This window comes from Agelaius phoeniceus, chromosome 5, assembly GCF_051311805.1.
Source record: "Agelaius phoeniceus isolate bAgePho1 chromosome 5, bAgePho1.hap1, whole genome shotgun sequence".
Taxonomy (NCBI): Eukaryota; Metazoa; Chordata; class Aves; order Passeriformes; family Icteridae; genus Agelaius; species Agelaius phoeniceus.
In genome coordinates, this window is record NC_135269.1 from 42,596,992 (window position 1) to 42,623,956 (window position 26,965).

The 26,965-nt window shown below is 38.9% G+C and overlaps 1 protein-coding gene across 2 annotated transcripts in view; it reads left to right on the plus strand.

The window, feature by feature from the left end:
- The window catches only part of LRIG3 (leucine rich repeats and immunoglobulin like domains 3), a 39,898-nt gene extending 18,264 nt beyond the window's left edge, over positions 1 to 21,634 (plus strand). Inside the window, exons 4-19 of one of the 2 annotated variants that reach the window (XM_054631647.2) lie at positions 2,075 to 2,209; positions 2,829 to 2,972; positions 4,864 to 5,007; positions 5,323 to 5,466; positions 5,893 to 6,036; positions 7,299 to 7,379; positions 8,039 to 8,110; positions 8,503 to 8,574; positions 9,735 to 9,898; positions 12,697 to 13,017; positions 13,534 to 13,815; positions 14,264 to 14,716; positions 14,926 to 15,084; positions 16,183 to 16,326; positions 16,411 to 16,686; positions 19,203 to 21,634. In XM_054631647.2, coding sequence (XP_054487622.2) covers positions 2,075 to 2,209; positions 2,829 to 2,972; positions 4,864 to 5,007; positions 5,323 to 5,466; positions 5,893 to 6,036; positions 7,299 to 7,379; positions 8,039 to 8,110; positions 8,503 to 8,574; positions 9,735 to 9,898; positions 12,697 to 13,017; positions 13,534 to 13,815; positions 14,264 to 14,716; positions 14,926 to 15,084; positions 16,183 to 16,326; positions 16,411 to 16,686; positions 19,203 to 19,447 — 2,980 coding nt within the window. In that variant the 3' untranslated portion in view covers positions 19,448 to 21,634. The remainder of the gene's footprint in view (positions 1 to 2,074; positions 2,210 to 2,828; positions 2,973 to 4,863; positions 5,008 to 5,322; positions 5,467 to 5,892; positions 6,037 to 7,298; positions 7,380 to 8,038; positions 8,111 to 8,502; positions 8,575 to 9,734; positions 9,899 to 12,696; positions 13,018 to 13,533; positions 13,816 to 14,263; positions 14,717 to 14,925; positions 15,085 to 16,182; positions 16,327 to 16,410; positions 16,687 to 19,202) is intronic. The other variant, XM_077178877.1, reaches the window with a different exon arrangement.
- The last annotated feature ends 5,331 nt before the right edge of the window (positions 21,635 to 26,965 follow it).

Sequence of the window (26,965 nt, forward strand, 5' to 3'; positions counted from 1 at the left end):
AACTTCTACAAAAATGATTAAGCAGGAAGGTGCAGTGAGGGCTGGTTTGATTTTGATTGTGAGATGGACTAGGACTACGATGTATACTGCAGTTTCAGTGAGCAAAAGAAGTTGCTTGTCACTCCTCAATATGGCCTTACCATCTCAAAAAAAAGAAAAAATGTTCCTGAAGCAAACAAACTGCAGGTTTTTTGTTTGGTTTTGTTGTAACTTGGTCTGTGTCAGGTAATTTGCCCATTGGTTTAAGTGCTACTCTGAAGATGGTGTAAGAGTTTTATTCGGTTCCATTAGGTCCAACTAAAGTTTGTAATACAGGGGCTATTATCCTGCCAGTTGTGAGGAATTTCTGTTTTATGGAGCAGTGCTGACACAAAGACAGTACTGTGCAAGCCGTCTTATAACTGAACACTTTCACACTGCAATTTAGGAGGCGGGCAGTTCAGGAAATTGCTGGCTTCTGCTGGAGCACACTTTTACTGCAAGGAAAATTTTATTCGTCACTCACGTAATTGGCAGTTTTAATACCTTGTTAGTAATTACCTTGTAAACAAACTAATGCATAAAGGCAAGGCTCTATGACCTGTTAGGTTATCTAACTCACATTCTTATTTGGCCAGTGGAACTGACACAGGGTGGTGGTGTTTGTTGTTGTTTTTTATTAAAGTAATTTGTTTCCATTTATTATAAATACTTTCAGCTAAGAGTTAAAAAATGCAGTGTACCTATACCAGACAGCCTAAAGAATGAAACATGATACAAGCTCAGCATTGGAGGGGCTGCAGGATCATTTACCCATTCCCATATGTGGTCAGAAGGCCCATTAATCTCACTTCTGGTTCAGTTTGTGAGTTAGGACTTTTTTGTCTTGCGCAGTAGTTCCCCCACACCCCTTGAATACATGAGAGTTGTCCATGCTGTCCTAATGTGTGGCTTACTATTTGATCCAGAGCAAGTATTTCCATTAAAGGGAAACACTTTCCAGAATTAATATTCTTCTTGATAGTTTTACTAAAATTGCTTTCATCTGCAATCTCTAGGATCCGGGAAAAGCTCCTAAATCTTGGTAATTATCGAACAAGGTATAGAGTGTACCACAGCTAGAATGACTTGAACTTACAAGGTAACAAGAATTATTTCAGGTTACATTTGTTTATTTGGTTGGAATCTGCTTTCACCTATGTAGTGGTAGCCCTGAAGAATAATGCTGCTGATGTGTGGTGTATGATTCTGTACATCATGCAGCTGAGGTGGAAAAACTGGTAGGTTGCTGGGTATGAACATGAAATAGGGTCACTGGAAAAAGTTCATGTGTGAAAGTGAAAGAAGGGGTGTTCCTCAGAACAGACTACAATACCCACATCTTCAGATTGTTGCATGCTTTTTGTTCTGGAGTTGGGTGTGATGCTGAGCTGAAATTTGACCAGACATGAAGTCCAAAACTCCTGTAATGACCTCTAATATGCAGAATTTTTGTTCTTTGCTAACTCATTAGAAAAGTCTGTAGATTGGAATACTAGGTCTAGTTCCACAATTACAGAATGTTTTTCAAGGGGCTGTGTTGTCATCCATCCTTTATAATCTAGCTCTGTGTTTTTTTCTGGAAATTCAGATGGACTTCTGTGCCAAGGAAGTTTTCAAAAAACACCAAGCACTGTGTTTAGCTACTATGATATGAATTTGCTTAAAATAGAAAACAGCTCTAACTTTATTTCATTACAATGCTGTGGCATAAAGTTTCATGCAAGTGCCAGATATTTCTACTGTTCAGAAATAGGTGATTATAGTGTTTTGCATCTCTTTTTAAAAGCCATGAATTGCAGTAATTTTATTATATTGCATTTTTTTCATTGTTTCTTGGAATTATATTTTAAGAAATATTAATGAAAATTTATTTAGGCTATTCCAATTTGTGATTTTGGATTAATATTATGCATAGAGAACATACCCTACTGCTTTTCTGTAATTCAAAATTATTTTCAAGTAGAGGAATTACGAAGTAATATTTGCCAGGGTTGTGTAGTTAAGGTGTGTTTACTCTGGAAATGACATTTTGTCTACTGCCCTTAAACTTCAGGACCAGTAACAAGATTGCCAACATTTTGTCTGAACATCTGAAGCCATTTCTGAGTCTAGAAACTTTGGACTTGAGCAACAACAACATATCAGAGCTAAAAATTTCATCATTTCCATCGTTACAACTCAAGTATCTGTAAGTAAATTTTTTTTCTTTCAGGTTACTTTCAAGTATCTTGTTGGATAATTTAGATTGACAGCTGTTTATTAAGTATTAAATCTTCTTTTAATTGGAATGACATTAATATTCCTACCTGTCTAGTTTAACATAAGCTACTAACTTGAATAGATGAGTTGTTACAATGAGATGTTTTAATTCATTAAAAAAAGCTAAGGCCATTATCTTGAGATGAAACAAATAGATGTGTCTCTTGAGAGAAATAATTCTATGATAAAATGAATTTAAGCTCCCCATGGATAGTCTAGTTTGTATTTATATGGAGCTGGATAGACTTCTTGTGAATACACTTCAGTTCTTATTCAGGAATATTGGAATGCAAGATATACTGACTAATGAAAAAGTAACAGGATTGCCACATGTTATCTTCTTCCATTATCACACTCTGGCAGAGTAGAGTAAAATGGTGGTGGTGAAATACGATTTGACTATAGAAAAAGCCGTCAAGAGCTCTAATTAATATGAAAAAATGCATTTATAAATGAGTAAGCACCCCAAGAGCTTTGTGTTTCACTATTTGGTGTTAAGAATTTATTAAATAACTGTAAATTTAACCTTCTAGACATTGTTTCAACAGGTATATTAACAGTAACCGAATAACCTCTATGGAGCCTGGTACCTTTGACAATTTGTCTACCACACTTCAAGTATTGAAACTGAACAGGAACAGAATTTCAGCAATTCCTCAAAAGATGTTTAAACTGTCCCATCTGCAGCACCTGTAAGTGTAACCTACAATTGACTAATTGTTTTCAGGTTTTCCAAAGCACTGGCAGTGCTTGAACTTTAGCCTTTAATTTAACTAGAGGCAGAGTGAGACAGACAGAGAAAACATATTACTGCAACCCTTACTAACTGCAGCCTTGTAGTGAACAAAACTAGTCTTATATGTTGGTGAGATGTGAACAGTCTTTGTGTTTAAAATTGTGTTTGCCTATTAAAAGTAAAAAAAAAAAAAAGACTGGAAAAGGGGTAGGAGCAATATTTCTGTAAAAAAGCATCAGGAAAATAGTAAGTAAAGTAAACTTATATAGTTCACTGCAGCAGTCATTTACTTTGTACTTTCACAGTGGAATGAAGGAAATTCATTTGCTTTCAAATGGCATGATAATAAGCAATATGCGTGTATAAATAGACAAATAGACCTTCAGCTTTACTGACACAGTGCTGTCCATAAATGTTTTACCAAATAAATAAAAAGTTACATGAAAGAGACTGTTGGAAAACTTAGAAAGTGCAGAAAATGGACAAAAGACTGGGTTGCACTTTGTCAAATCCTGGATAATTACTTTCCATATCAGATAGTCAGGAGTTAAAAATTACAAAGTCTCTAAGGTTAGCCTTGAAAGTGATAGGTTATAAGAACACTGAAATATTAGGGTGCTTGACACTTCTGGAAAGAGAGATTCTGTTTCTTCTGTATACGAGTGCTGGAACAGTTTTAGTTAGGCCTCAGTAGAAGTCCTGCAAAGCTCAGGATTTGTTAATGATTTTGGTAGACTTTCTGATCATCAGATTCACCTTAACTTTTGGATGTTGGTTATATCCTTGCCTAAAAATGTTCCCTTTGTTCATAGTTGTTATGCTGACTGAGTTATGTTAGGTAGCTTATCTGCAAGCAAGGGCAAAAATTTGAGTTATCACCTGAAAGTATTCAAAGAAGAATGAGGAAGAACTAAGGCCTGTTCTTACTGAATGTTCTTCACTTTTTATTCATATTTAAACACAGGATAAGAAGTAGGGCTCTCCCTCAGGTCTGTTATGAAGTAGATTTTGTGTCAGACTGCTGTAGAGACAAGCTGAATTCTTACAGGGTTGTGACTCTGAAAAATAATGATGGTAATAATGTGGCGAGAGGATTATTTAGACCTTTACTTTGCATGGGGAAATGAGTTTTGAAAGGAGATTCTTCCTAGTTTGGTAAACCTAAGACTTTCTTGAAGGGGCAGATGATCACTCCTTTTATTACCTTTTGGTAGTATTGTATAATCCTGTCACTGCATCTTGCCCTCCAGCTAGTTACACCGTACATCTCCCTCACAGGATACACATTGCTCCTAGTTTCTGACCTGCACAGGGTGAGTGTAGTGGCAGAAGAGTGAGTGCCAAGACCCCTTGAGAAAGAGGGAAGGCACTATGTGTAGCTGGTCGTGGAGAAGGGAGAGATGTAATGAGTGCTTGACTACAGATACAGAAATAGATCACCAAGGATGTTCAATTTTGTCTTGTTATCACAACTAAAATTTAACTTTTTTTTACTCTTTATTGACTGCAATTACAAACCAGCCTTAACATCTCTACTGCTGGATAAACACTGCTCTCAATTTGAATTTGGAAACAGGATTAACCATGACATTCTAGGTCTACAGGGATTCTTTAAGTCTGAAAATCAGGGAACTGCCTAGTACTTGTTCTCAGTATCAGAAAGGCAGAACAGTATTAACATGGTTGAACATAATGTGTTACAATAAAATATTTGATTTTTATTACTTCTTGTCTTTGTTTCATGTGCAGGAAAAGTGTTTAAATAAAGTTGGTTCCAGAGAGGGAAGAAAGGTTGTTGGTATGTAGGTAAAATTACTGTGCTGTAACTGTAAATTCTATTGATGCAGGGAGCTGAATCGCAACAAAATAAAAAAAATAGATGGGCTCACTTTCCAAGGACTTCCTGCTTTGAAATCATTAAAACTGCAGAGAAATGGGGTTACAAGGCTTATGGATGGTGCTTTCTGGGGTTTGACCAACATGGAAGTCTTGTAAGTATCAAAATTTTGCTGATAGGTTCTGCTGATAACATACTAAGTAGATTTGCACAAAATTAATAGAATTGTGTGATAAAATTTAAAGATGTTTATGAATTGAATTGTTTTGGTGTGGTCTGAAAAGGCGCAAGCAGTCAGTAGTGAATGTGTAGAGCAGCACATTTTAAATGCATGGATACAACTCAAGATTTATATAGAGGCTCCAGCTATCTAGCCAGTGTTGTGAGGTCAGAGGTGGACCTGTGGCATAGCATGCATGCTGCTGAGTTTCTAAACCTTATGTCTTTTTCTGTTTGTGGGTGTTTGTAGGCAGCTGGACCATAACAACTTAACAGAGGTAACCAAAGGCTGGCTTTATGGCTTACTGATGCTGCAACAACTCCATCTCAGCCAAAATGCCATCAGCAGGATCAGTCCTGATGCCTGGGAATTTTGCCAAAAACTCAGTGAACTGTGAGTATCTTTATTCTCTTCCAGTTTCAAAAACCCAGGTACACGGCAAAACATGAGCTTCTTAACACTGATCTGTGAATTTTTCATAGCAAAGTTTCCAAGATGACTACAACTTTGCTGTATAAGACAATTATATCTTGTTGAAAGAATTTGGAAGTTAACTGAGATTGTTCCATTTTCTGTAGCGGTTGTACTAAAGCTGTAACACAGTAATTTTCAAATGAGAGAAATTAATTCTGCAGTAATTTGTGAATTGTTCAAAACAATGCAAAATGCTTTGTGGTCAGAAGTGGTGTAGTGGGTTCTGTGATAATCATCAGGGGAAAACTGGTGCTTCCCCCCTGAAAATTCATGTGGGTTGAACTAAGTTAAATAAGCACTGCAGCATGAAGATTAAAATGCTTTTTTTCCCCCTTAAATTTGCAGAGATTTGACATTCAATCAATTAGCAAGGTTAGATGATTCAAGCTTCATTGGTTTAAGCGTGCTGGTTGGACTGTACATTGGAAACAACAAAGTAAATTACATTGCTGATTGTGCCTTCAAGGGACTTTCCAGTCTACAGATTTTGTAAGTTGACAAACTCAATTTGTAAGGTCAAAACCTTAAGAAAAATCCTGTGTTTATAGGTTATTTCTTTTCTTTATGAAAGAGACAAGAACATTTTGTTAACTTCCCCTGATCGGTGTATGATTTTCTTACAGTAAGATTTCTTTCCAGAATACATGAGAAAGGGAGGAGTTGCTCTTTTGTTAAGGCTGTGCACAATGGATGGTGGTAACAGTGATACAGACTTCCAGTAGCATTGCTGTGGGAGAGGCATATCTCTTGAAGGCAGCAAGCAGAGCACTGCTGCCCACAGTTTTAGGGATCTGGATCATAGTTGTCTTAACTGAATCATTTTCTCTCACAGCAGAAATAAGAAGACAAAAATCATTGTCATGACTGGACAATTGCTTTAAGTATCAGAGTGTGTTTTTGCAATAGCATTTCTTAAAGGAAGGGAAAGAACTAATCTAAATACATTCCTCTTCATTAAAACCTTCCCATTGCATACCACTGACCCATCTGTCAGGCAGATGAGCAAAACAATTGCCTTTGCCTCTAGGCTTTATTTTCAGGGGTTTGCTCATGTACTCACACTTAGGGCATCTAGGAAAGATGCAAATTAGAGGAGTGTACACCATGTTTTTTAAGAATATAGAGAGTTGGAAATCATAAAAAAAGGGACTTAGAGAATTGTGAGCTGTTTAGGTATTAAGTATTAGGCAATTTCTCCTAGATTCTTCTTTCTCCTCCTGCTCAACCCTCTAGATTGTTTGCAGACACACTATTCTGTACACAAATCTGTAATCTCTTTATGCTTCATAGATAATTAAGCAAGTGTTTTGGGATGTTAAAATGACTCTCTGGGTGTTAATATTAAGGACTTCAAACAACATGAGGGTGTTCCATTTCAAAGGGACAACAGTTGGTCCTTTCCCTTCCTGCAGTGCATGTTTTCTTAAAATAGTCCTGTATGCGAATACCTTTGGAGAGGTATGTGGTTTGGTTTGCTCACAGTTCTAAAAATTATTGAGTTTGTGATCTTTTTAATTATCAGTGGGAAAAATATTAATAGTCTTCCAAGTCTCTCAGTAAAAATTGAAGTGATAAAGTTAATCAGGAAAAGCTTCGTTTAACCCACAAAAACCAACTGAACAAAAATCCAACCAATCCAACAGAAAGCTATTTTAGATTTTTTTTTAAGTAATACATGCTGTTGAAGAAGTATGTGCCTTGTTCTTTTTAATAGCTTTTGTGATTTGATTTCCCCTCCCCTCTTTAAACAGGGATCTGAAAAACAATGAAATATCATGGACTATTGAAGATATGAATGGTGCTTTCTCTGGCCTAGATAAACTTAAGAAGCTGTGAGTATTGCTACAATATTTGTATCTCATCATGCCTTAAAAAAAAGAGCTTATTATGTGTCTTTCAAAGGACAAGCCCAACGCTTAAGGATATTAAATTTTCCATAGCAGTGGTAAATTTTTTTTCTCTCACTTTGTTCTCTGTAACATCTTTCTTTTCAATAAAAGAAATTCAAGATTCTCCAAGTCAAACTAATCTGAAATGTTTTAAGTATTGTTAATATTTATGGACATATTTATCAAAGAATGAGGTTTTTCCATACTAAAAAATAATAAGTGTATCATATGATAAAGGCATAGTGGCAGGCTTAGTCTTCAGTAAGGTAAAGCAACATCCAGTGGAAGTGGCTCCATTACATTGAAATTTTCAAATGCATATTAAGGAAATTAAAAAATGTTTATAGTTTTACATTTAGAATAATCCATATCACTTAACTGCATACCTTAAATGTCTTCTAAAATCATTGTAAAATCTAGCTATTTATTCAAGGGGAATAAATTAGTATCTTTTAGATGTGATACGTTTTGCTGCATTGGAAATGGGTGAGTGGTGAATACTAGTCAGAGTTGAAAAATAAATGCCAAAAATGCAATTATTCAGCTCAAAAATACTCCCATTTAATTGCATTTCTTTTGCATCATGTGCTTAAATTTTTCAGGATACTCCAAGGAAACAGGATTAGATCCATTACAAAGAAAGCATTTTCTGGTTTGGATGCACTTGAACACTTGTAAGTAGTAGACATTCACATTTAACCCAAAATGGGAAAAAATGAATTTTGATACTAGCTGAATTTAAAGGAGAAGTAACAAGCTTTATTTATAACTTGGGATGAAAGTCATAAATATTTGATTATTTGATTAACCTTACCATGGTTGCTACTGTGATCTTCAGAAGATATTTCAGTTTTGAAGTTACACTGAGTGTGAATTTTGGAATTAATGCAGAAATTCTTACATATTAAACATGCTATGAAACTTCTTATTTGCATCTCTTTTTATTTTGAGCTTAAGCACCCTTTGTATATCACTAAAGCAGCAAATTATTGCTTGAGTCTTAAATCCATTCAGTTTAATAAATCAGTTATTTTCTTCTAATCCTATTTTTCTTTTTTCTTCCTAGAGATCTAAGTAACAATGCAATTATGTCAGTTCAAGGAAATGCATTTTCACAAATGAAGAAACTCAAAGAATTGTAAGTTTCTATCAAAAGACATAATCTCTATTAAGTATATAGATATTATCTATACATATAAATGTGTAAATAAAAGCCTTGTAAGACATCACCTGGTGCAGTGATAAACCCCTGCTGTAATCTCTCTGAAATAACATAAAAAGTTTATGCCAGTGTTTTGGGGTTTTTTTTCTATTTTTATATGATTGATGTATTTAAGTGAGAGAGTGTAGGATAGGTGGCTACATTAAATTTCTGCTACATTTGTTGTCTCTAAAATCCTTATTTTAAATTAGGTGATCTCTAATAGGTTTTAGATAAGGGAGACTTTAATGTAATGTGCTCTAAGACCAGCAGTGCTGGACCAGTGAAATGCAGTGCTGAAATTCTTTTGTAAAGACCTGGTTGTCACTGCTTGTAATTGGCTCCTTCTCTCCTGTAGTAGCAGAGAGACAGATCTTCAGAGAAGTCGTGAAGTGGTCACTGCGAAAAATGTATTTTAGTGAGGATGAGTTTTTGTCCTCTCACCCTTTTTTTCTGTTGATCAATGCAGACCAGCACTGGCTCACAGGCTGGGTGCAGAGGGTTATACTGAAAGGGGTGACATCAAATTGGCAACCTGTCACTGGTGGGGTTCAGCAGGGCTCCATCATCAGCCCTGTGCTCTTCATCAATGACTCCGACTTAGGACTCAAAGGGATACTGAGCAAGTTCACAGACAATACAAAACTGGGAGGACTCCCTCGAAGGCAGGGAGGCCCTGCAGAGTGACCTCAACAAATGAGAGGGCTGGGCAATCAGCAGCTGTATGAAGTCCAGCAAGAGAAAGTGCTGGATTCTGCACCTGGGGTAGGGCAGCCCTGGGTGTATGGACAGACCAGGGAATGAGAGGCTGGAAAGCAGAGCTGTGGAAAGGGACCTGGTGTCCTGGTTGATGGCAAGTTGGATATGACTCACCGGTGCCCTGGCAGCCAGGAGGGCCACCCATGTCCTTGGGGGGCATTGGGCACAGCATCACCAGCTGGGCAAGGGAGGGATTTGGGATTTGAGCTGAGCAATATTGCCGTCTTTCTCTTGCAATATGTGTGTTTAACCTAGAGCCTTAGTTTTGTTATGAAAGTGTGCTCATACAGATCTGTATTACAAACAAACAGGCTTTGATTTTAATTGCTTTTTCTTAGGCACTTCAACACATCAAGTCTCTTGTGTGACTGCCAGTTGAAATGGCTACCACAGTGGATGTCAGAGAACAACTTCCAGAGCTTTGTAAATGCCAGTTGTGCCCATCCTCAGCTGCTAAAAGGGAGAAGTATTTTTGCTGTCAGCCTGGATGGGTTTGTCTGTGGTGAGTGCAGCCTCTATTTCTCATTCCATAAAACAAATATTGCTGGGTGCTTGTGATTTTTTTTTGTGGTTCCTTGATATGTTGTGATTTCTATAACAAAATTGAAAGGATGTGATACTTAGTAACATTTTTTTCTGTTCCCGAACTGTGATGTAGATGCTTAAAGCTTGAGGCTTTGTACAAGAGAGTAAGTGATGATATTTTGACTTTTATACCAAGTTCAGCTTGCTTACATAGAACATATCATATTCTGTGCATGCAAGTGAAAGCTCAGTACTTTGTCAGGGTAAATGTATGTGCCTCTAGATTTAAAAGATATTGTTTTAATCACTATTGTTTTTAAGTGAGACATACTTTGGCAAAATTAAGATGTAGCTTTTGGGTTTGGTTATTTGTAAATATTTTTTCATATTCCATTATTCTTGAGGTTATTCCAGCGCTGATAAAATTTCAAGGTAAAAAAGCTATATTGGCCTCAGCTCTGATGTTTTTTATGTGTGCTTGTGGTGTGCTTTAAAAATTATTTGGAGTATTTAAATTACTGTCTTTTAAACTGTGTTTAAAAAATACCTGATTACCACAGTTACGATACTGGTATTTTTTATTTCAGTTTGCCAGAGAGTAAATGCTAGCAAAATATTTTTACTTTAGGACCTGAAAATTTGAGGTGATAGCATCTGCTTTAAAAATAAAATTTTTCTATGTGTGTTTAGTAGCATTCATGAACACCCATGTTATGTTCTCTATTTAAAGCCAAGTGAAGCTAAGCATTCAGCGTAAGGACATGTTTGATTACTCTGATATATAAAGTAGGAACTTTGAAAATATCAGGAAATTTAAAAGCCAACTAACTGCATTTCATGTATTTTTGTTGAATAAATTTTATTTTTCTTACTAAAGAAAATTCAAACATTATATTCTTTGGAGACAAAAAGATAAGTGCCTTCTCAACAATTTTGTCTCATAGCAAATATAACTGATTAATTTTTACTGTTGATACCCTTTTTCAGTGGGAAAGCAAGTCCAGAATATAAAGTAGTGTACCAAAATGTTGGTTTTTCCTTTCCTGTTAGCAGACACATATTTAATAAATAATCAGCAGATTCTCGCTACTGCCGAGAAGCAGAGGTTGACATAATGCAGGGAATTATTGGGGGAATTGTGATCTTTCTTTGGGCTGCTGAATGCTATTTTAAAGTATTTAGTTTTAAACCATTTAAGATGTGTTAGCAAAAAGAAATGTACTGAATCAGTTTTGCGCTTGATACTTAACACAATTGCCATGCAGAAGTAACTAAAATCTCCTAATAAAATCATTGAGTGTTTCAGTTATGTCTATAAAGTCTGTTATCACTAGACGTTCTGGTATACCCACCTTGCCTTACAAGTTTACAAGGGCTGCTTTTGCTTTTATAGAATTTTTAAGTGGAGTGTGTTGACTCCTGTCTGAAATTAAAAGGTGTGTATATATGTGGATGTCTTCGTAATACATTCCTTCAAATATGCTCTTGGATTATTTTGTTCTGACAAAGCATAATGCTAGTCTTATCCTAGTGTGTTCTGTATTCTGTACTGTATGCTTATTTGAGTGACCTTTGTATCACCCCTTCCTGTCAGATAATTAAGATTGAAGTATGTTCTGCTGTCCTTTCACAAGGCTAATTTAAGTACTTAGAATGTTTTACTTAGTTATTGCCATGCAAAGTCGGTGTATGTAATAACTCAATTTGCAAATGGTAAGACATGGGTATGAAGCATGAAAAGCAAATAGCCTGGGATGTTCTTAAAGTTCATGCTTAGAGTCCCAGATCCACGTTGCCCTGTCACTGGAGCACAGCATCATACCTGCAGGAGTTTTGCAGAAGGTTCAAGGTTAGGCTATCTGCACGTCTCATTTTCATTTGTAACGGAGTGGAGGTTCTTCAAGGAAGTGGCACCTTGACCCCATAGTTGTTCCCAGTCATTTGAAATGTAATAAGACAAACATGCTAGGAGACAGCAGGATCTGCAGGGAGGAATTTTTGGGGCACAGGGCTTTCCCTGCAGTTCCTTTGTCCAGAGATTGGACACATCTTGAAAGTTGGGAATATACTAAGGCTTTTGATTTTGGGAGACCAGGCATTTACTTGTCTACTCCTTTTGCAGATGCAGTGTACACACAATTGAATAAATAATTCAGAAGGCAGCTAATTCTGTAAACTCGTAACATGGCACTTCAAAGGTAACATTCCTATAGTAAAGGGACCTCCAGGAATTCTTGAAATTCTTGTGTTCTGCCCTGCTTAAGGGACCTTCCATCCCCTTTGGCCCAAACAGACGCACATCACTGGAACACTGACTTGTGTACATGATTTTTTTTTGTGGGTTTGGGTGAAATGCTCAACTGTAACTTGCAGTTTCTGATAGCAGAAGAACTATGCATTCAATAAAGAAAAACTCCAAGCAGCCTGAGGTGTTGTAAAGATGAGAGGTAGGCTTCATGATTGATGTTCAGAGTAGTTCTTATGGATGTCAGGGAGTAGTTCTTATATCTTTAGTGCTGTTATTGAAGAAGCTGTGCACACAGTCTGCTTTTAAATGTGCTCTCACTTCAATAAGTGATGGCTTGGCACAATAAACTCATAAATATGGCATCTTTAAATGCCCTAAGGCTAACAAAATTTAAAACAAAAGCATTGTGGATCCATTTAATAAATACTTATCTGACTCTTCTCTCAAACCTATAAAACAAGGCTTACTAACTCTCCTGGAAGAGTCCTCAGGCATCACATATATTATTTTTCTTTTCCTCTGTGCAGATGATTTTCCTAAACCACAGATCACTGTCCAGCCAGAAACCCAGTCAGCAATTAAAGGCTCCAATTTGAGTTTTGTGTGTTCAGCAGCCAGCAGCAGTGATTCCCCAATGACTTTTGCATGGAAGAAAGACAACGAATTACTGCAAGACGCTGAAATGGAGAATTACGCACACCTCCGGGCCCAGGGTGGAGAAGTGATGGAGTACACCACCATCCTTCGACTGCGCAATGTGGAATTCAGTAATGAAGGGAAATACCAGTGTGTTATTTCAAATCATTTCGGTTCATCCTACTCTGTCAAAGCCAAACTTACAGTAAACAGTAAGTAGTGTTTTGCTTGTGGACTTTGAATGATTTTAATCAAGATAAGGATTCATAGATTTTTCATTCTTGTCATCTGCATCTTTTAGAAGATCCATAATACGAGATTATTTCTTGAAAATTTATCCGTTTCCAAGGTCACTATAAAATTTTACCTCTGGTCCCAGTGTACTGAAGCATAGTATAGGAAAAAACAACATACCTAATTCATAGTAAATCTGGCAAAATCAATGTTACAAGATGGAAAAATGTTAACTTTTTCTCACAGGAGATAAGTGTATGCTCTGTTTCAAGATGCTATGGAAAGGTCACATAGGAGGCTGTTAGCAAAAATGAGATTTTGATCTAGGTGGTCTCACATACTTCACAGTTCCCTCCCTTTCTGCTGGCTACTGATCAATTTAGACTGTATGTTTCTCTAGTGTTTTTAGGCCCATGAGGGGTGTTCAAGGAAAGGCTGTACAAAAGAGAAGTATGTTTCATGTATTGATTTTGGTATCACCACCTTTTCTTTAGTGCTGCCTTCATTTACAAAAATCCCCATGGACTTGACCATTCGAGCTGGGGCAATGGCACGTTTGGAATGTGCTGCAGTTGGGCATCCTATCCCACAGATTGCTTGGCAGAAAGATGGTGGAACAGATTTTCCTGCAGCACGCAAGAGGCGCATGCATGTCATGCCTGAAGATGATGTATTCTTTATTGTTGATGTAAAGATCGAGGACACAGGTGTTTACAGCTGTACAGCTCAAAACACTGCTGGAAGCATTTCAGCTAACGCAACGTTAACAGTACTAGGTAAGATATTGGCAAACCTTAACAGCACAATCAATAATATGACTCAAAATAATAAAAGTTAGTTATGTTTCTCAGTGTATACGCGTCTGGTACACATGGGATGGAGGGAAGAAGGGGCTTCTGTTTTCATTTAGAGACTGTAGATTTGTTTAACTTTTGATTTCTTGACGTTTTGTTAATTGTTTTTATTGTAGTTCTCTGCATCTTAAGCATGTATGATTTAGCATTTTTACCTTGTAAGGTAATCAAGCATGTAAATCGGACCAATTGACAATTAAATTGTAGGCTTTAGGTACAAATTCTTGAGTTTCTTCTTAGAATGAGAGTAAGCTTTATTAGGCCTTACTGATGCATTTAATTCAGCTTTTCCTCTTGAGCTGTGAAGGAAAGGGACACTTCATACTCTTGCGAGGTCATTTAGAATATAAAGCTTGTGCTTTCTTTTCAGAAACACCATCATTTTTGCGGCCTTTGCTGGATCGAACTGTAACAAAAGGTGAAACTGCAGTCATGCAGTGCATTGCTGGTGGTAGCCCTCCACCGCGACTGAACTGGACTAAGGATGACAGCCCTCTCATGGTAACAGAAAGACACTTCTTTGCTGCAGGCAATCAGTTACTAATTATTGTGGATACAGATGTAGAAGATGCTGGGAAATACACTTGTGAAATGTCTAATACACTTGGAACGGAACGAGGCAATATCCGACTTAATGTAATTCCTACTCCCACCTGTGACTCTCCTCAAAACGTTGCCCCATCGCTTGATGATGATGGATGGGCCACAGTTGGCATTGTGATCATAGCTGTGGTTTGCTGTGTGGTGGGCACTTCCTTGGTGTGGGTGGTCATCATCTACCACACCAGAAGGAGAAATGAAGATTGCAGCATCACAAATACAGGTGCGTAAACTGAAGGTTTACCTTGGAAAGGAAAACAAATGTTTGTGGTTGCCTTGCAGTGACTTTATTGTAGGAACATTTGTGTGCTTTGACTCAGAGGCAGAAAGGTGAATTATTTGTTGCTTTCAGTGCTTTGCTGACAAGTTTAAAAATGTTTCTACAAATTCAAGTGTGTTGATGGCTTTTGTATGTGTTGTGCTCCCCCACAGATGAAACAAATTTGCCTGCTGACATTCCAAGTTACCTGTCATCCCAGGGGACACTGGCTGAAAGGCAGGATGGATATGGCTCATCTGAAAATGGCAGTCACCATCAGTTCCTCTCATCTTCTGCAGGAGGGTATTTCCTGCAGCAGAGGGACAGTAATGGTAGGTAGAAAATGCTAAACAGATTTTTCATGTGACTTGAGGAGCTGCAGTTTGGCTATTGTCTTTCTAACTAATAGAAAGAAAGAACAGTAAAGAAGCATCTTTACACAATTTAATAGAGGACATGAAAATTACTGCTTGCAATTTTTCAACACGATAATAACTTGGTTCTGTTCATCCAGATGACGTTATGGTATTTATTTAAATCAGGAAGTTTTTCTCTAGTCTCAAGGGTAAATTTAAACTAATGAGGACATGTGTAAAACAAGAGCATCAAAAAGAAATTACCCATGGCATGTCTTCTCTTTACAGCTTGAAAAGGGTGCTTTTAGAGGTGTAAAGCATGTGTGGTAATACCAGTGGAACTTTAGTATAACTCTTTAAACTTGCTGGTTAAAAAAAAATCATTACAGTCAGAGTCAATAAAAAATTTAAGGTTGACTGCAAGTTAAAAGCTGCAGTACTTGACATTTATACGTGTGGGCCCAAAGAATCCCGTATATACTTGCACTAGGGAGGAAAAGGCACCTTTCTGGGAAAGGGCTTGGGGTTGAGACACAATCAGGAGCTGGGACATGTGGGAATGGAGTGATGGTGAGATAATTTTGCAGTTGTTGGGTAGTGAGAGGAACAGCCTCTTTGTGGATCAAGGACCAGAGACTATGTCCAAAGCTTTCAGGAGCCATTGAACTAAAAATCTTTATAGCTGTTTAGGCAGCCAGTGATTCCCTCAGATTCTTTCAACCAGGACTTTGACATTGACATTCTGCTTTTGAAAGAGGCTATGAGACAGATAATGAATTTGTCTAGTGTGCTTTGGAAGAAGGAGGTCCCTGGTTCTGATCCCTGTAATTGGTTTGGTTTTGTTTTGTTATTCAGGGATTGTACAGTGAAGTGATACATTCTCTGTCAAGCTAATTAATTGAACAGTTGCTGAAGTTAGGATTCTCATCCAAAAGTTAGGTTAAACCTAAGCAAACTCTAAACTACACTATGAAATGTAGTTGAACACGTGGGGTTCTTAAAACTTACTCAAGAAACTCTTAAGCTGGAGATTCAGAAAAGACTGTGTGGTGACACATCAATTTTATTTTTAAGGCATTTGCCATCTAGATAACAGCAGTGAGACAGACTTGGAGGGTGTTGCAGATCCATTCCTTTGCCACTATCTGGGGACTTCAGGGACTTTGTATTTAAAAGGCAGCGCTTACAGTTCTGACGCATTTGAAGCATACAGTACAAGTAAGTTCGTGGGGAGAGGTTTTAGTCCTAACTCAGTCTTTCTTAAGATGAATCTATATAAAATGAATTTTTCATTTCCTTTAGGTTGCAGCCCTGACCAGAGAACAGCAGGCTTGGGCCCTTATGAGTCTGGATATTTAAAGAAAAAGGAATGCTGTCAATACTCACCTCCACAGGAAGATCCCTTTGACCAATGTGTTGGCATTATTGGAACACAGGCTACAAGTAGCAGATTGATGAACTCTATTTATACTCAAAATGAAGGAATGGGACTGAAAAGCAGAAGTCTCAATTCAGACACATTTGATTTAAACAGAAGTTTGGAACCCTCATCTATTATGAGTAAAAGCACTTTCATGGGTATGTTCTAGCTATTGTTTTTTATTCGAGCTGCCATTGTCTTTGCTGTCTTGTTTCCTACCTACAACACCAAGCAAAACTGATTTCTCACCTTTTTCTTTCCCAAATGTTTGATGCTGAGGAACAGAAAAGTGACTATAGTAAAGCGGTGTAATGAGGATATTTAGATTACCAGATCTTAATAGCTTACACTTCTGTAAAAATCTCATCAGTGATGTGATTCTTATCTTCTGTCTTAATATTGCTGGCAGATTTCTGTAAACGTTAGCATACATAGCTTAAATACACCTTAAGAAACTTCAGGCATACCAGAAGTTTTGCCTGACAGGCAAAAGGTGTGTAAGGAGGGCTCAGTGCAGGTGGGGAGAATTGAACTTGTATGCATATATATTGTATAACACTGTCAGCCAGAACTATTTACCCTTTGAAATAAGGCACTATGTAAAAATGCCCTCCTTTATTCCTCCTTTGTCATTTTCTCATGATGTGCATGATAAAAGAATTCCGAACTTTAGTTTTGGGTTTACAATTTTAATCCAGATTGCAGGGAGAGGTGGGGGAAGGAGAAAAGCATTCCTTTATCCTTGAAGCTCATTAAATTTTGGATGTTGGTTTGGTTGCTTGGTTTAAAATGCATACAAAACCACATATTGCTTTCGTCTTTGTGCTATCTTAGTGTCAAAACCAGCCCTGGTACCATGAATTGTCTCCTGGCTGGTGTGTCAGCACTGGCTGATCAAGATCTGGGTCTGCTGGCTCTGAAGGGGACCTGGGGGAATGTGCATCACTGGGCTCTTTGTTCTCAGGGGGTGGGGAGGGAGGCACAAGCTCTGAAGTTTTCCCCCTTCAAAAGCCAGATGTTTGAACTGTAAAATGTTGCAGATGCCAGGACATCTGGCAGAGACCCTGGGACTGCACATGGCCGGCCTCCTGGCTGCCTGCCACTACTGCTGTGGTGGGACCATGCAGATAGGGCTTTAGTACGTCTCCTGCAGAAAGCAGTCCAACTGTGTGTTCGTATATCCAGCAGTTACTGTCACCCCAAGGGTGCATAGGCCTCAGCCTGCCCTAAAAATCTCTGCAGAGTTACTTCTTTGATCAGTTCTCTGAGCGCACTACCCCACTTATGTTGCATTGTTGTTGCCTTAGATGCTTCATAATCATTAGCACTTTTCCTTCAAAGAGCTTACGGCTAGATCTTGGACATGGTAGCTGTGGAAGAAGTTGTGATAGATTTCTTGTCTTTAGTTGTGAATTTGCTTCTTCAACATGGTCGTCAAATTCAAGCCCCATTTTGCCTGTGCAATCATAGTGAAGTCAAGAGCTGGCATTAGCATCACAGTTGATGCACAAGCCAGAAAGTTTGTAGCATGTATTTTTGTTTTTAAGACAGTTCATTTGTAGCTTTGGTGCTGTGAGGAACACCCTTTCATACTGCATTAGGTCTAAACTGCTCTACAAATCATTGATGGAAATAGGGGTTTTGTCCAATTCCTTTTTTAGTAACTTCTCAGTTCGGAGTTTTACTTGAAACCTTTAGTTCTAACAAAAGCAGAAGTGTTGCATTTTGGGTTCAAAATTTATTTTAAAATGTAGTGTTCAATTGTTAATAAAAACTTGAGTTCTTCAAAGTCAGCCTGTGACACACTGTCCTCTGAAAATAAGTCCTTACAGACACTTTGACTTAGGATGGGTATGTCTTTACTCACTGAAAAAAGAAGGCCCTTCTTGTGGAGGTGTTGATACTAACAGCTTCCCAGTGATGGAGAATGACACACATTGATTGTTTACTGGCTAGTAAATACAGATAATTACTAATTATAGTTGAACTGAAATGTGTAATTCTCTTTGGGTTGCTACTGTTCTCTTTGCCCACAACTGACCGGATGATCAGCGGTGAATGCAGCATTTGGCTATCTGCATCTTTATTATTAATGGGAGATGCTAGCCAGAAGAAGATGGTGTTAGCATTCAGATTGCACTGTGGGACAACATTGTATAACCTGATAGGGGTTGTGGGGTTACATTTTTTTTAAATTCCTAGTTTATTTTTTTCTGAACTGCATGGCAGATTGCATGTGCCATTCATTTATTGAAGAACAAAACAGGGAGTGACTTTTGCGTTAGAAAGTGTCTTACGATCTGTTTGCAGGTTGATCCCTGTTCCTATCTCCCCCCTCACCACCTTCCCCAAAGAAAAATGGGTAAGGAAATAATCATGAAAACAAAAGAAATGAAGTTGTAGGTGGCTATGCAGCTACTTGGAAATGTTTTTAATGCCTCTTGTGGCAGAATCTTGCCTTATGCTTGTTATCACATCGATGTTTTCTTTAAAATGGTGGAAGAGCATTTAAGTAAAATCTCACTTTGGTGAATTTCCTGTCAACCTTGCATTTCAATGTCACTTACGTCAATTTCTGTCAGTCTTGCATTTCAATGTCACTTAAGTACACTAGGGTGAGACACAAATCTTTTTGCATCAATATTTCTGTGCTCACTCTTTTACTGTCTTTCAGGAACATTTGGAAAGCCTTTATGGAGGCCTCAGCTGGACTCTCTTTCAAGCTGTAGACAGCCAGCAAATTGCCAACCAAAAACCTCCCATAATAATCATCATGTCTCACTGGACTTTGATGCAGAGGCAGATGAAGAGGGAAAGGAAAGGACAGTTTCTAGAGGAGAAAATAGCTTTTATACTTGCAAACAGTCCTTTGAAAACTTTAGGACTTCTACTTTCCAATCCTGTGATTCGGATACGTAGCTCCATTTGGAATTAATGATTTGTGGAACCAAAGAAATAATTTGACATACTACTACCTCAGTATGGAACTTTATTTAAAAAGGGAATAAGGAGAAGAAGGGAAGAAAGAAACCCCATGATGCTCTGAAATCAGAAGAAAAAAATATATTTTTTTTCCAATAAAGCATAATTTCCAAGATGCTCTACATTGGTTATACAGGGAAAAATCCTTATAAAAATACTATATTTGTAATTATTTTATAGCCTTTTTTTAATGCAAATAATATGTTTTGTAAATTAATGGTGTAAATAATACAGTGTATGTATTTCTACGTCAGACTTCATTTTCTTGAAATGAGTAGTAAGCATTCTAATTTTGTACTGTTACTTGTACCTTTTTACAAATGGAAACTACATGCTGTTTGCAGGTACCATGCATCTTATTTGCACATTACTTTAATAAAATATGCTGCCATGTGGCCTCTGGCCCACATTAGTATATGAAGAATGAAGAGTGTGAATTACGTTTGTAGACAGTGTTGCAAATGTAGGCGCTTTCTGATGCATGTTTGCGCCTTCATTTGACTTAAACTTGTACCTTTAGATTTACTGTGTAAAAATATGTTCATCTTCAGAGAGTGGGTGTGGTCCTACCACAGCTATGAACCAAAACAAGGCTGTAAATCCTTCAGTTTGTGAATTCCCCCTGTCACATGTGCACACGCATGCTCTAAGTTTTCACGTCTGTGAGGCTGTAGTACCAGCAGTTTCCCTGTGCCTTTGTTAGTGTGCCTGCATCTGGTGTAGGGATATACACAGTAGATGCACAAATTCATATTGAGCTATTTAGTAAAAGAAAAAAAAAGGCACTGGATATCTGCCTGGTAACCTAGCTTTTCTCTGAGTGGCTTAGTGTCAAGTGTTTGCCAAATACAGTACATGCCTGAGTCTTTGCTTTCCCATACCCTTTCTCCCTCTTTTTTCCTTCTGCAGCCACTCCCTACTCAACATGAGGAGGTAATCCAAGAACACGATAATTTTTTTTTTTTGTTTAATTCATGCTTCTGTTCCTTACTTGGCTGCCCTTCTCTGGTTACAGATGAGATCTGTGCTTTATTTAATTGCTCAGTCAAGTTGAGCAATTGTAGACTCTTGCTGGATTATATTTGTAGTAATGAACCCAGTATCTTTACCTATCCAAGATGGAGAGAATTGCAGATTGCTTACTATAAAACAGTAGTTAAACCTGAGTGAAAACAGTCTTTATTTTTTCTTTCCATGTACAGATGCCTATTGTTTAAAAAAGCTGTGAATCGTGTTGTCATCACTGCACTAAAACAGCAAGACTTCAAAATGGTTAATTCTACAGGACATTGGCTTTTTAAATGTGCCTGCTTTGAAGGTGCAAATTTACATGGTTGCCAAATAGCTTCTTTTAAACTAAATTAAATGCAGCTGTTAGAGTAGCCCATCACAGACATCAGGGCTAAAGTGGGAGCAAAGATTTTGTTGCCTGGTGTAGCTGAACTAAGGGCTTTTTAGTTGTCTGCAGCCAGAAACCTGGTACCCAGATTGCAATGCAATTTCCCTTTAATTTGGGCAGCAGTATTAGAGACAGGAAGTTAATCCATCCTTAGTCACTGGTGGTCTAAGCGTACAGAATGGATTTTGCGTGCTTTAGTTGATCATATTGCCAGATTTTTTGACTTATTGTTAATTTGTCTTCATTGCTGCCAGATGTGCTGATGTGGTGAAAGACATTGGTATGGGTATTTGATTATAATTAAGTGCATTTGAAAGAGATTAATTTTTCCTCAGTTAAGCACAAACCTGTAGGTCAGTAGGGCAAGAAATCTGACATTTGATTCGCTCAGTATCTCTCCTTTTTCTTTCCCAAACCCCACTCCCTAGTGGCCCTGTTTTTAGGGAGAGGAGAGCTGGGGCCTGTGATAGCTCCTGTTTATAACCAGACATTGCTTTCTGACATACTAAAAAATACCCAAGTTAAAAACAGCAACTCCAGATTTAGTGTTTATCCTTAAGAACTCCATGTTAAAGGTCCATCGTGAAAAACAAGCTTTAAATTCTGTAGTGGGTGAAGGTTCAGAACAGTGGCAATGTCATTCCTTTTTCATCTCCTTTGCAAAGATACTAATCTTCCAAAGGCTTGGATATCTGTACCTAAATAAATGTTCAGGGTCATTTTAAGTGTTTTTTATCAAGTTGCATTTAGCAATCTAGATATAGGAATTACTTAAAATTTTATTTGATGCTTTAAATGCCCAGAAATGGAAATGAAAGCTCCCAAGTCTTTTCTGCTAGCTTGAGTTTTTATGTTTTATACATGGATTGTGCTAAAATGTACAGTGGGTATCTGTAAAGTGCAAGATATACTGTAAAGTTTCAATATCGTACTAGTTCTTTTCAAACCAATGATGTTACCAAACACCTATTTTAAAGGCTTGGAAGTTTGCTTATTTGGGTTTTTTTTTTTGTTTTGTTTTTTTCTCCCCTCTAAGATGCAGATGTTAGTGAGCTGGTAGTTGGGTATTTACTCAGCTGAAAACTAAATCGTAAGTTGATGTGATGGGGAAATAAATTGCAGCCGACCCTGAGTAAAGCTTACACTGCATCTCAAGAGTTAGAATGAGAAACAAGTGTTGTGTTGCTGAATGACAAAACAGACATTTTTCAGTTTTATGATCAGGAGCAGCTGGAATCTTTCTGTGGGCTCACTTAAAACTTTTAGAATGTTCTTTAAGGGCAGTAGCCACTTAATGCTTTACACAACAAAATGTTTTGCCTGTTGAATTCACACAAGCAGTTGCTGAGGTATAGTTTCTGCAAGCCTTGAATAGTTTAGATAAATAGAGTTAATCAGTTACCACAATTTCTCTGGCACAAGCATTTCCTAAATGAGTAACCTAAATGGTGTCTGAGATGACACTAGGGATACTTGCATACTGAAGGGTGTTACAATACAACCTTATGGAGTACAGCTGTAATTCAGCAGCAAATGCTTTAATTTAGAATTCATAACTTTAGGGGATCTTGAAAAATGGCAAAGAGTTAGATGCAAAGCTTTCTTCAACTGACAGCTCATTAGTGTCACCAAACATTTCTTATTTCAGTCTTGGGGAGCTCTTGAACACTTAAGCCTTATTCCTTGAGCCGCTTCAAGGAAGCTTAAAACTAAGACTTAGCTTTGCACTGCAAACATTTGTGTTCTGCCAGCCTTACAAATTAGGACTATAATTGGCCATTCTGTTTCTTCTTGAATACAAACAAAAGGAGAAATTCTATTAGCTACCTGCGAGATTTCTTCTTGGGGATATGACACATCTCAGAGAACTATACTTTCTCAGTGAGGTCTTGTTTTTTGCTCACTTTGTGTATTGCTTTGTCATAGAGAATATGTCTTGACTAGTTGGATGTTAGTTTACAAGTCTTGTGAAATTATTTCATTAAAAGAACAGAGAGGGGAATCTCAGCCTGTTTAGTGAAGGGAAAAAACAAACATGTAGAACAAGATGTAGTTTGTGTACATACCATTTTACTTTGATTAAGAACTTTCCAGATGCCTTCTGTTTTTATATTTCAGGGAACTGTTAGAGGAAGAAATAAAATCTACAATGTTTTGGCTCACTAATGTGTGGCAAACAGTCCTTTTCCTGGTTGTTGTGCTTAATTTTTAAGGGGTCAGTTATTCCCCTGAAATAAATATATGCACACCTGATCTCGTACCAAAAGGCACAGGTGGCCTTTCCTGTTTCCCATGCTGCTCTTTTTCTCATAGCTCAATACTGCTCCCATGTCCTCAGGGGGACCCTCTTTGCTAACCTGTGCTCCTCAGTTTCCAGTTTCTCTGCTTACCCTTGCACTGTGGTGAGAGGCTGGGACAAATGGACTCAGTTTAGAGAGCACAGTGCAATTGCAGGCAGTAAGCAGCAGTTGTGTGCTGGAAGAGAGGAGGGGGAGGTGTTGGAGAGAGACAGGCTAGCCACAGCTTTAGGAAGAACTTGGTATGAGTGCGCAGAAAATGCATAATTCAGGAGACAGGGATTAAATATTTATAGGACAATGTTATAAGCATAATAAAGAGCATTTTTGTACTTTACAAGCTTTACAATGCTTTTTGTGTATTTAATTCCACTCACCCTCTATGCTTTCAAGTGCCAAAAGCAGCAGTGCATGAAAGAGGACATCATCTGGAGGTTTACCTCTTACTGCATCTGAAATCTCCTTTTCTGGTAGACAAGAAGCAAGATCCATTTGTTTTTCTGTGTTTGGGTTCAAGACTGAATATTGCTGGTGCAGTACATAGTTTCCCAGAGTCATGTGGCCTGTGGGGTCCACTGTGTCAGAACGTGTGTGATCACTCTGACTCAAGAATGCCATGGGACAGCAGGACCTGAGGGTGAAGTTGGTAGCAGTACTAAATTCACTGCTTGTAAAACAAATTTAGGCCTTGTTACTTCAGAAAATTTTTTCCCACACAGCAGAGAGCAGAACCATAAATTACTCTAGATTAGGGACTACTGAATAGCACTTCTGCATGATCCCTGGACCTCAGCCATCAGCAAGGGCACTGCTGTTACTGCTGTTCAGTTTGGCTGTTGACCGTGGGCTGTTGACCAGCAATTTCAGTGCAGGAGTTTGCAGTCTGAGTACCTGTATGTATTCTGTTCTGAAATTAACAGTGGCCAGTTTTAGGTGGCCATTTCGAATATGGCATTGGAAATTAAGATCTAACTTACCTGACAGAGGTAGTAAGATTCTCTGGATATAAAACAGGCTTTGGGATTTTGTAGGCCTCTACTTTAAAAGGTTGGTATGCAACATTGTCCAAAGACACACTCATTTGCCATAGCATTATGGGACCTACTTTCAGCACTTCCTCTGTAGGTGTGCATGGACTTATGATTTGGATCTGCTGCTGGATTATCAAAATTCAAGTATTGATTATAGAGACATGTGAAATAACATCTTTTTGGACAGTGAGGCTTCAGATTCTTTTATCAAAATGATGCAAAGCTGAATCAGTTCCTATCCAGTTAAAGAAGCGACCTTTGGTAGTATTCCTGGTGTTCAGCTTACTTATTTTAGAAATCACTGAAGAAATACTGTGTCATGGTTTGACACTGGCACAATACCAGTGCCTCCATGAGAATACTCTCTCCCTGGTTTCTGCTGTGATCAGGAATAAGCAAAGCAGGCTCCCACTTAGGAAAAAAAAAAAATTATTAACTAAACTACAAGGGAAAGGGAAAAAAAAAGAAACACACAAGGAAAATGAAAACTTCACAAATACATCTCCTCCTCCTCCCCACCAAATTCCCAATACAATACATCCCCCAAATCATCGACTCTCGGGCCAGCACCACCCTTCAGAATACTCAATCCTCAGCTCATCAAGAGGAGAAGGAGTCCTTCTTGTGCCAATGGTGACCTCTTCCTTTCATGTCCAGTGCTCTCACCACTGAACGCGGACCAGAGCTGCTTCTAGGGTCGATTTTTAAGGATGCTTTGTCCCACTCCAAAAAGGCACAGTCTCAACTTTGGGACATCTGTCCCCCCCATATTTTTCACCCCCTGGGGCCGAGGGTTACCCACACCGAACCCTCTTGGTCCTGAGGCACTGCCTCCCCCTAGAATGCAGTCCCTGTATCACAAGGCAACATGGCTCTGTCCATGGCTACACAAAAAGAGTCCAGCATAAGCTACTCCATCATCTCTTCCACCTGAATTCTTCTCTATTTCTCTTGTGGCCCATTTCCTCTTATCTCATCTCTATCTCTCTGATCATTCAGCTCCAGGAGGATTAGCATTTGTAAGGTTTCCATCATCCAAGAAAAGGGTTAAAAATCTGAGGGTCTGTCTGTCCAGAACTCCCATGCTGCCCTGCCAGGCACCTTCTCGCTGCACCCCCTCCTTCTCCTTCTGGGCCGGCCACTATTAAATTTCAAGGTGGCACCAGCACAGGCACAGGCTCTCTCTCTGTCTCTCCTGGGGCGGGGGGTGGCTGCCTGATGCCTCTCAGTGCTCCTCCTCCACCCTTCCATCCTGCAGGAGCCTTCCCCTCCCTTCTGTCCAGGGCCCAGCCTACCTCACCTGGCCCCATGGCTGCCCCTGGGCCTACCTCACCCGGCCGCATGGCTGCCCCTGGGCCTACCTCACCCAGCCCCATGGCTGCCCCTGGGCCTACCTCACCCGGCCCCATGGCTGCCCCTGGGCCTACCTCACCCGGCCCCATGGCTGCCCCTGGGCCTACCTCACCGGGCCGCATGGCTGCCCCTGGGCCTACCTCACCCGGCCCCATGGCTGCCCCTGGGCCTACCTCACCCGGCCCCATGGCTGCCCCTGCCCCGCCCAGCCCGCAGCCGGGCAGGGGAGCTCTGAACCTTTCCCTGACCGGAACCCAAGAGAGCCTCCCAGCGTAGAGCCCTGCTTTAACCCCGTGTGCTCAGAGGCGGATCCAATGTCCCAATGGCCACATTAGGTGCCAATATTAAAATCTGAGTATCCATTGGCCTAACCACAGCATCCCAGAAAACATATTTCCTGTCAAACCACCACATACTGTCATGGAGGAATAGGCATTGATGTCCTTTGGTTGCTTGCAAAATGTTTGCAAAATGCTTGCATTTTGTTTTACTGTGACATGGAGAATTTGGGGCTCCATTCAGCCTCTGTTCATCAACAAATGGTGGACTGCTTTCATCCTGATTTTAATAGATGTGCCAGCACAGACATACCTAGTTCTGTGTTGGGCTGGCATGCTACATGTTAGGGGAGTAGTCAGAACCACTGTAAGGCAGAGCTGCAGAGATACCATAAAAGGAATTCAGGAGAGGAGGGCAATAGTTCCCCTCTATGAAGGGGTTTTGAATAGTTCGCTTGTTCCAAGGAAGCAACTTGTGCAGGTTTTAACATTTACTCCTTATAATTCTATAAGCTTATCAAGGAGTTAAAGCTGCCAGTTTATTAGCCCTTGAATGGGGAAGATGTGCATTTTCTGCAGGACAAAGTACAATGGAGTTTTTGGAACTGCTTTTCAATTTCTTTGTGATTCTAGACTCTTAGAAGTAAGCAGAAGGACTTAGTCCTTCCTTTGGCATGAGGAGATCCCTCATGATGTGCCTTACTACATGCAGAAGAATTTTGCAGTCTGTTGAATAACCAGAGAGATCACACAAAAAAATATTTAATTCACTGGTACCACATAATAATTTTTAACACATCTCCAAGTGAGTCTTTTGTTCTGTGTTTTTTAATCGCTGTGGCTAACTAGCACAGCAATGAAGAAGCTGCTGTTTGAGTAAGCATATATAATTAAGCCAACTCATACCTGAAACTAGCCACTCTCCTGGCTTAAAATAAACTGTATTTGTACTGCTACCTGCTGTGGGTCTGCACACCAGCAGCATTAAGAAAGCATCAGTGCTACAGCAGCCAGCTGCCCGTAGCCTGGCCTCTGCCACAGAGTGGTCGGATTCTTTATTAGTGTAAAGTTCTTTCTCTATTAACCTTCCCTCAGGA